Source organism: Enoplosus armatus (genome assembly GCF_043641665.1).
Source record: "Enoplosus armatus isolate fEnoArm2 chromosome 2 unlocalized genomic scaffold, fEnoArm2.hap1 SUPER_2_unloc_1, whole genome shotgun sequence".
NCBI classification, from domain to species: Eukaryota; Metazoa; Chordata; class Actinopteri; order Centrarchiformes; family Enoplosidae; genus Enoplosus; species Enoplosus armatus.
The window spans coordinates 1-9,489 of record NW_027261181.1 but is presented as its reverse complement, the minus strand read 5'-3'; the positions used below and the strand labels follow the sequence as shown (position 1 = coordinate 9,489).

At 40.5% G+C, this 9,489-nt stretch overlaps 2 protein-coding genes across 2 annotated transcripts; one reads left to right on the top strand and one right to left on the bottom strand.

The window, feature by feature from the left end:
- Positions 1-243: 243 nt before the first annotated feature.
- On the bottom strand, positions 244-3,388 carry LOC139307094 (tumor necrosis factor ligand superfamily member 14-like). The gene is made up of 8 exons (XM_070930977.1): positions 3,285-3,388; positions 3,086-3,180; positions 2,563-2,833; positions 1,658-1,708; positions 1,546-1,579; positions 1,227-1,298; positions 856-1,093; positions 244-684 (listed from the first exon to the last, which is right to left on the bottom strand). Exons 3-8 carry the CDS (start codon positions 2,758-2,760, stop codon positions 495-497), a joined length of 783 nt encoding a protein of 260 aa, XP_070787078.1. The 5' UTR covers positions 2,761-2,833; positions 3,086-3,180; positions 3,285-3,388; the 3' UTR covers positions 244-494.
- Positions 3,389-6,774: 3,386 nt separating this feature from the next.
- On the top strand, positions 6,775-8,898 carry LOC139307093 (transmembrane emp24 domain-containing protein 1-like; the record flags this gene model as incomplete). The annotated part of the gene is made up of 3 exons (XM_070930976.1): positions 6,775-7,026; positions 8,501-8,598; positions 8,709-8,898. Coding segments are annotated over exons 1-3 (540 nt in total), but the record flags the coding sequence as incomplete, so codon positions are not given.
- Positions 8,899-9,489: the final 591 nt, after the last annotated feature.

Sequence of the window (9,489 nt, the reverse complement as noted above, 5' to 3'; positions counted from 1 at the left end):
CTGTGGGTTGCACGTCTGTGGTTTTTATCTCAGTGTGCTTACGTTATCCAAGCTGTTTCCAAACAGTCTTATGTGTGTTTGCACAGTTTATTGTGTGAGCAGAATTTGAATTTACCTCTGATTATTGGTTCAAAAGCATTGTTTTAATTGATCTTGTTATCCGTCCGAGAGATATGATCTTATCAGAAGCTGATGCCACCTCACATTTTTGTTTGATAAGAAACAATATTTTATTCACACAACAAAGCATATAACAAATTATGAAGTAGGATTATATAACCTGAATATCAGATACTTTTTATGATATCACAACCATTTGTTGCTTTTTCACAAGTGATTCAAATACGTTCATCGAGTACAGTATAATTTAGATTATATATATTGTATATATTAGATATATAGAAATCCACCACAACATTTGGTGTAAATTAACACACAGAGTCATAAAATCTGATCACAATGTGGGACAGAGGTAGGCCTATTTCTATATGCCTCTAAGGAGATATCATAAAGGCCCCCATCAAGTTGTCAGTAGTTCCTGGAAGCATCTTCTGTATATTCTCCAGTGTGACAAAGATTTCATCTCCGCTCTGCAGTAGGAAGATTCCAGCCAGGAAACTGTTCCACAGGTCCTCCCCAACTGAACCCTTTGCACTTGAAGGTTTTGGGGTGCGACAATGTAAACTGGAGGAAACATGCCAGAGATGTCACAAAGTAAACTTACTATTGAAGACAGCACTGATTTCAACTTTAAAGCCTTTAAATACACAGAAGCGAAGCTACAAACAGGTTGCACTCAAGTAAGCCTGTGTGCAACGACAGCGGAAGGAAGCGCGGGGTGGCGTACGGACTAACCTTTTTGATTTCATAAGCTCTATAGAATTGCCATAGGCCTTGGTGTCTTTCATGACCTTGTGCTGGATAAGTGAACACTCCTCTGCAGCATTTAATGTCACTTTGGAGTAGAGGTAGTAGTAACCGTCCTTCTCGATCAACAACCGGCCATTGTTGTAGTCCATGTTATGGATGATGCTTTCGCCACCTTTATGCACCCACAGCACCACATTGTTCTCCCCTTGAGGACTGCCAGAGCCTGACATAAAGATGAGAAAGAGAAAGAAAAGAGAAAAGAGCTGTTGTGAGCAAAGAAAACGAAGGGGATCAGTTGAAATGAACCATTGAGGTCGTACACAAGATTTAGATTTTAGTGCTGAGAGGGCTTTAACCTATGAGCTGAGCGAAGGGCCTCTGTTGGGCCTGTTCCTCATGTGGTCGCACTGAGGGAATCTCATTGGACTCTGTTCAAGAAAGTAGGGTGAGATCAGTCAGTCAGTCAGTCAACCAATCAAGCAACGTAAAAACCTCACATTTGGTGCTGTAATCATAATTAGATTTTGTCTGACGTAGTCAAATAATTGTAACTGTTGACAGTTGCTAAGGATGCAAGATTAATTCATACACATATTTGTGGCTTTTCTTTCCAAAGAGCCACGTACGAAGAAAATTAGGCATAATGAATGATGAAAGCAGAGAGTAACTCAATACCTTTATTTCCCACCTGACTGTTTATGTTGCCACCCTGGAACAGAAAAAAAGTTAAAGTTAAAGTTCAAAACTCCAGTGACTCTGTACCCACATACGGTATGCCCACGCTTACCTGCAGGCCAGATGTTTTGGGATTGGGCTTGTTCTGGCAGAGGGAAAGTGCCTGCAGGCAGAGGAGTGAGAAATAAAGAGTGAGTGACAAAATCTGTTTGCAAGCAAGATGTCAAAAGTTCAAGAGTGTGGAAGAACAGTAAGTGCCTTGCCACGTGGAAACCAATAGAAATGTACAGGTAGAGGACTGGAAATGTGAAAAGTATCCACACGTTCAGTATAGATACAAGCACATTATAACTTTTACGTGACAAGCTCATACACATCAAGAGAATTGTGATTTGACACAGCAAAAAAAAAAAAACCCAAACATTTATTGATTTCACTTGACCATTTGTTTTTTATTTTTATATGACCAAATATAATGTTGTAAAAATGTTGTTTTCATTGATCAAACAAAAACAAAATAATGTAACAAAATGTCACATGAGAAATACAGTGGCTGGTGAGAGTCACTTTTTGTCTATTTATCTCTCTCCTTACTAGCTTCTGTTATTCTAAACAAATCAGGACATTGTATTGTCTGGTTATTTTTAACCATATTACATAACATGCAGAGTGTAAAACATCAAAGAGGCAGGTGGAACAGCATTATGAGACTGTCTCAGAAAAGTGAAGTTATATTGAGGGTTTGTACTTGAGAGAGAAAGAGAAAAAAGGGAAGTAGAACTAGAAAAAGAGACCATTTGACACATTTGTCATTACGGACCTTTAACTTAAAGAGCAAATGATGACCCACGTACAAACATGTTTAGGTGTCTGCAAGTGTGCATGTCTGGTTATGACGTAGAGCAAAATAGGGAAATTCTCGAGGAGGAATTTCCATGTGCTCCAAGCACAGAGGCTTCTCCCTTCACTCAGACAGACACACACACACACACACACACACACTGACATCAGCCTCACCTCTGTTTTTTTATATAGATTGTAGATTAAAAATCCCTCCACAACAAGTCCCAACATGGCGAGTCCCATCAGCAGGAAAATAAACTTTTGGCCTGCTCGCGCCCACCTCTGTTTACTCCTGCTGGGAACAGAGACGCAGTTGGCCTGGCTGTCCACCACAAACACCTGGGGGCATGTACCCTCACCGCCCTCTGCCATCCCAGCAGATTGCACTCAATCTGGGACGTTAGGGCTAAAGGTCAAAGGGCCTGGTGTGGCGAAGGAAGGGGTACTGAAAGAGACAGAGTTAGAGTTAGGTAAAGCAAAGAAAGAGGGGACGGAAAGGCAGAGTGACAAACAAAAGACAGGATGACAGAAACAGACAGAAAGAGAGAGACATGAGACATACCAGCTTCTGGGAAACAAAGTGATTTCAACATACTCTGACTACCGAGAGCACACAAGGAGAGACGCTTCAAACACGTCCAATGAATCAAACAAAAGAAAGTCCCATTTTGTTCAAGTTGGTTCAGAAAGAGATTACCTTGGATTTAAATGTGCACCAGATGTTCTGCCACAGCTCAGTCAACCATCCAGCAGCACAGGTTTCACACAGTCCTCTGAAGCTCCTTTGGGACACTGAATGGCAAAAATGTTATCAAACAATTTCTAAGAAATTAGAATAATGTTGATAACATTCTCTGAGACACCTCTGTGAATTATGACTTCTCTAGATGTCTCACCTCACGGAGAAAAGAAAGTCTTCTGTCTGCCCCGAGTACAGATTTCTGTCCTCTCTTTCCTCTTGCGTTTGCTCGCCTGCTGCCAACTATCACTAATATTGCTTTTCGAGCAAGCTCATGTAAGGAGGAAATGAAGATGACATGGGGAAGAAGCAAAGAGAGAGAGAGAGAGTGAGTAGTGTGCATGTGAGTGTGTGTGGGACACTCCCTTCGACTACTGAATGTATTTATCATCCCTCAGCTGACACTTCCTTTTCTCTTCAGTTGCTCACTCTGCGACCATGTTCTGTTGACCACTTTGGGTTTGTTTTGTCAGTGTCTGCAGCTATTTTTTTTTTTTTGTTGTTGCCAGTTCCAGAGAAAGCACAATTGTTTTGTCTAGCTGAGCCATTCATTTGGAACATTACTAATCCATACTGAAGCATGCAGTGTGACATAGTTAAACACAGAAGAGGTGGCTGTGGAGGCGGGATCACCTGCAGCTTAATTCATCTGTGCTTTAATGCAGCAGAGAGTTACTCTCACCTCACCCTGAGGCTAGTGCTATCTCACAGCCTCATAGCCTATGCCAACGTCTCAGGTGTTGCTTTTAGTGGAATTTTAGGATCTCATAATCTAATTTCAGCTGAACAACCTGCAGTGATTGAAGATGACTAATGTGTTGCATAGGACAGGAATGTGCAACACATCTTTTTTTGTTTTTTCCTGTTTACAGTCACTGCTTTGTTCAAGAGTTGCTTCACTTTAACTATTCTTGGCTTCTTCCTTTTTCTCTCATGGTTTTTATTATGGGTGATTTGTCAATACTTGCTTTCTGTTTTTGTGCTATTGTCTGCTCTTTTATGCTTGCAGCACCCCACCAATGTAATTTCCACTTTACATATGTGTGAACAAACAAGCAGAAGTAAAGAACTGTAGGCAATCTGTGTTGCTTATAGATTTTTTTCTTTCTTCCTCTTATTCTTCTGTCATGTTTTCTTCTCTTTCTCTGCTGTTTAAATGCTGTGTCAGATGTGAAGAAGATCCGATATAAGTATTTGAGTTACAAAAAGAGATGATTCACACTTTGTTCAGTGTGAAACGCTGAGTAATTTGAACCCAATCTGGGGTTTTTCTTTGTTGTAGGAGGAAGCAGTTTGTCGCGACAGACTCCATATGTTGAAACTGCACTACATACACTATAAAACACACACACACACACACACACACACACACACACACACACACACACACACACACACACACACACACACACACACAAAAAGCACATTGTGTTCAATGGAGATAAAAACTCAGGGAGGACAGACGGAAGTCTACAGTCGTGGTGGTTTGTATTTGTTGAGTGTTAAATGCAGTTATTGAGAGAGAAAGAGATGGGCCTGGACATGTACGGGAGCCCAGAAGCTGTTTACATTGATTGCAAAAATAGAACATATATTAATATATATATATATATTTCCATCTCCTCACTTTCCTAGCACATGTTAAATACTGATCTTTTTCCTATTTTTGCAATATTTCCCATTTTACACACATGCCCCTGGTCCTTCACAAGATTTGCAGCGTTTCTTATTTTCTTCATATTTCCTTTTTTCTTTGTTGCTCATTCACAAGATAATAAGACTGACATGTCAAATGTTTGTTTAGGCTGTGGGTGTCCAACAGTGGTGGCCGTTTTCTTTGGTCATTGCTTTTGCCTGTTCTGTGAATCTGTAGTGATGAGGCTGCTTGAGCACCATGGGAAGGAGGACTTGCACTTCAGGAACAGTACAGGTATAACTTATAACATTAATGATAAATCCATTCCCTTTAAGAGTCCCAGTGAGCCATTCAAGTAAACCAGCATGCACAATAGCAGGGCCCTGGCTGGCACTGGATCAATCCCAATGAATGTTATACCTATTGTTCAATAACCCATTTCTATAATTTGTGTTCTACAAAAGTGTCTACATTTTCAATGTGAAAAATATGCACGATATATTTCCCTCAAAAAGGAATGAATGCACCAGAGCCATCGTTAGTAAACCTGTGACAAGTCAAAATGTCAGTGAGGGGCAGTGAAAATGCACTGGTGAGTGTCTGTTATGTGGGCAATAGCAAATGAGTGAACGAGGAAGAGAGACACATCTTGGGAAAAACATAATGCTCATAATATTTACTGTCAATGCTTGGCAGCTGACACCTAAATAAAACCTGTCCATGTTAAGTTTATTACTTGCAGCTGTGTCTGTATGTGAAAATGATCCAACTCCAATGAGTGTTTGCGTCCTGTAGTGTGAGTCTGGTAAGTACACTTTTTTTGTCAACTGCTGTTTCTGAGGTCAAGAATGAAGTGTCGAGTTAGTAAAACATTTAAACCTGATTGTGATACCTGAAGAGTACGGTGGCCAACAAGGGCAAAGGCGCTACAAAACATTTGCACAAACGTGCTGCAGCTTCAGAAACGATGCAAATTCAAACACACGTAGAAAACCCCAAATAAAACGTGCTGCAGAATGCCAAAACAAGAACATTAACGAGCTGCAAATACAGGAACGATGCAAAATCAAAAACATACAAACCCCAAAAAATGCAAATGCAACAGGCCTCTAGGGGTGAGTGCTAAATAGAGAGAGAGACCAGATGAGAGCACGCTAACGCTAGCTACGTAAATCTGTTGCTCTTTTACACTATTGTAAAAGACTAAAGCCAAAAGCACGCAACTCTTCTTCCCGCTTCAAAAACAAACACACTCTCTCATTTTTATGCATGTATTTTTATTGTTGTTATTATTTGTATTATTATTTCTGTTGTTGATGATAATATAATCAATATTGTTATTATTGATATGATTATTATTATAATACAACTTACATACATCCACAACTTACACAACATTAACAACTTCCTATTATTATTATTATTTATTTGTCATTAGCATTATATTTTCTTCCATTTCTGTGTTTTTATTTTATGTAGTTGACCTTGGAAACATCAAATGACAAAGACTTTACTAACTAGACACACACCACAGGATGCCCACACTCATTAAAGCTTATTCAACCATTTGAATTGCTTTTGAACAACTGCTACATAACCACAAAAGATCTAGTGCACAGTGAAATCTCCAGTCTATGGCTGCAACACCAGCAAGAGAGATGTTTCACAACCTGGCAACCCAAACGTTGTTCTTATCAGTATTATTAACTTATACTTGTCCAAAAAATACTATAAATGGCTGATTATTCCTTAAATAAAGCCATTAAGTACAACCTATCCTTTATAAAAGGGTACAGTGATATTTGTCACTGCAGAGACATATAGCAGGAGCAGGTCACTTCCTGGTTACACAGTAGCTGTAACAGTTAGGATGGTTCTAAGTGAAAACCTCAGCCCTGCAGTGATTGGAGGAGCATTGCTACTCTTCCTCCTCTGATTGGTCCGCGGCATTCCCCTTGTTCGTGGGCCTCCGTCCAATCACAACATCGCAAAGTTCTGCTGCGGAAGAGGGATGCGAAGGAGATGGCTGAATTTAGATAGCCCTGTGTTTGGGAATATCTTCACCATGGACCTTCTCCTGAGGAAAGAGTGGAGCAGAGGACGGCCGCTTGTCCTTGCACTAGTGCTTGGGTGGTGTTTAGGGTCTGTGAGCTGTTTCGGACAGAGCCTAGACAGCGAGTTCACGTTTATGCTGCCAGCCGGAAGATCGGAGTGTTTCTTTCAAACAGCAATAAAGAATGGTACGATGGAGGTCGAATATCAGGTAACTGTGTGTGTATTCAGCAGACATAATCACTCAGTGTGTCCACGTTGACATGCTATCTGTTAACTGACTTAAAACAGCGATACAGGGGTACGATGTTGAAGGCTAACAGCTACTAACCGTTACTCCTTTAGCTAGCTGAGACTCTACGCTTTGCATATTTCCATAAGCCAGCATTAAACCGGAGCTGTAAGCTAATGACAGCCCACATTCTTCCATTAACTTCATAGTGTGGGAGTTATCGTGACCAATTTAATAACCGCCTACTGTAACTCACGTTTTCCCGGAAACGGCGATAAACTGTAGCAAAAATCCATAACGTCAAGTCAAACTTTATTTATCTAGCACCTTTTATGCAAGATTGCAATAAAAGTAGTACGCCTCGAAAGAGATCTACACAAGTACTTCCCTTAGAAAGATCAGTGATAACAAAATACAGGAAATTAGATAATACACCACACATTGCTCATACTAGGTCTGAATGAGTCACTATGTCAATGATAGGCTGTGTGTCTGATAGTTTCAGATCCTGGTATCCAGCAGGTTGAAGTCCTGAAGCGAGGTCCTGGTCCTGGCCCAGGGAACAACTAACAAGGGGCCTAGGAAGGACAAAACCCCATAACATGCCTGTTGTCTGACATTTATTCAGGCACAAGTTTTTGCAATTGTGTTTATTTACCAGATGCCAACTCATAATAAGTTCATTTAACACTTTGAGTGATTTTGAACACCTGCCTCAGGAGCAGTGAAATCTCCAGTCTACTGCTGCAACTAGCAATTATTTTCATTATTCATTCGGCCCGTAAAATGTGAGAAAATAGTGAAAAACAACCATCACAATGACCCAGAGCCCAAGGCAATGTCTTGTTGGGTTTGTCGAAAAAAACAGTACAGAACCCAAAGATATTCAATTTACTATCATAGAGGTCAAAGAAAAGGAGCAAGTATTCACACATTAGAGATGCTAGAAGTTGTGAATATTCTGCATTTTTGCTCAAGAATAGGACTTGAATGATTAATCAATTGTCAAAATTGTTGCTGATTAATTGATCAGCTAATTGTTTCAGCTCTACTACTGTCAAAACTGTGCAACACCATATAAATGTGGCTTTTAAAAACAGGGACACGTCTCACGTAAAGTTCCACTAGTTAGCAGTGTGTTTGTTTAGTGGGAGAGTCTCAATCTAAGAGACGACAACAAACGCTCCCTTGAAAGGCTCACGTAATCTCTCTTGAAAATGTATGGCCTTGTGGTTAAGACGCACACCATGTAACTGCAAAGTACCATCCCGGCTGTCATACCCCTCTATCTGTCCACATGCAGTATTTCCCGTCTGTATCTCTACTGTCACTATCAATTAAAGGCAAATTACCAAAAAATAATCTTTCAAGAAAAAAAAAGTGATTGACTTCTTCAGAATATAATTTGTGAGCTTGTTGCTCAGTGTGTGTGTATTTGTGTGTGCACATCCAGGTGATAGCGGGGGCCGGTATGGATGTAGACTTCACCATCCTCTCTCCAGAAGGCATCCGGCTCATCATGGAGTCTCGGCGCTCTGACGGAGTCCACGTGTTAGTGATAGCTCACACTGGCCTGAATCCTTGACCCATGTTTCATATTGCTGACACTGCACTGTTGGACCTGTCTGTTTTATCTTTGACTTGATTTCCTGCTATTCCAGGGTGGAGCCTACACAGGAGGGAGACTATCAAATCTGCTTTGACAACAGCTTCAGTCGCTTCTCAGAGAAGATGGTGTTCTTTGAGATCATCATCGACGGTCAAGGAGGAGATGTGGGTGGAGATGAAGAGTGGGCAGGATTGGAGGAGCCCGATGGAAGCCTTCTGGAGTACAAGCTGGAGGACATCCGGGTGAGATGCTTGTTTTGGGGTTTAGAAATGAATTCAAACAAGGAAATCTAGTTCACCATGCAGCTGACCTTTTGTAGATTTGCTCAACCAATGTCATCCAGGCAGGAAGGGAGGACAAATAGTTGTCACAGGACCGTTGTGTGGATGCAACCCAGGTCAGATTCTTCATGTTTTATTGAAACATGAATAGAGTGAAGACAACTTTTTTAGGATTAGATCTGTCCATGCTATTGCTATACTATTAATTGAAGCTTGAAAACAGTCAGCAAGTTGATTGTTTTTTGCCTTGGTTCACGAACTATTAAGCTTTCCTTTTCTTTTTTTATTGTCAACAAAACTCATGAAAAGACCAAAACATCTTACATCTGTAGTTTATTTTGAGTCAATCCCAAATATACGCTGTCACTAAAGCACCAAATGTGTATTAATCCGCAGCTGAAAATAGTCCCCGACAAATACACTATTTACTCCTGTTTTAGTAATGTTTGCCAAAAACTACAGAGTCCAATGAAACTATATATCTCTGACCACTTTTCTTTCATCTTCAGTAGGAAGACATTGGGGAAGTGGGAAAGTATTGAAAGACTAACA

Bases quoted from the DNA above. Each gene is read 5' to 3' on its own strand.
- LOC139307094 (XM_070930977.1), bottom strand. From the start codon at position 2,760: ATGGCAGAGGGCGGTGAGGGTACATGCCCCCAGGTGTTTGTGGTGGAC. The intron at 1,094-1,226 runs GTTAAAGCCCTC...TCTTTATGTCAG, and splicing joins GCCCTTCGCTCAGCTCATAG to GCTCTGGCAGTCCTCAAGGG. The intron at 685-855 runs GTTAGTCCGTAC...TGTTTCCTCCAG, and splicing joins GAGCTTATGAAATCAAAAAG to TTTACATTGTCGCACCCCAA.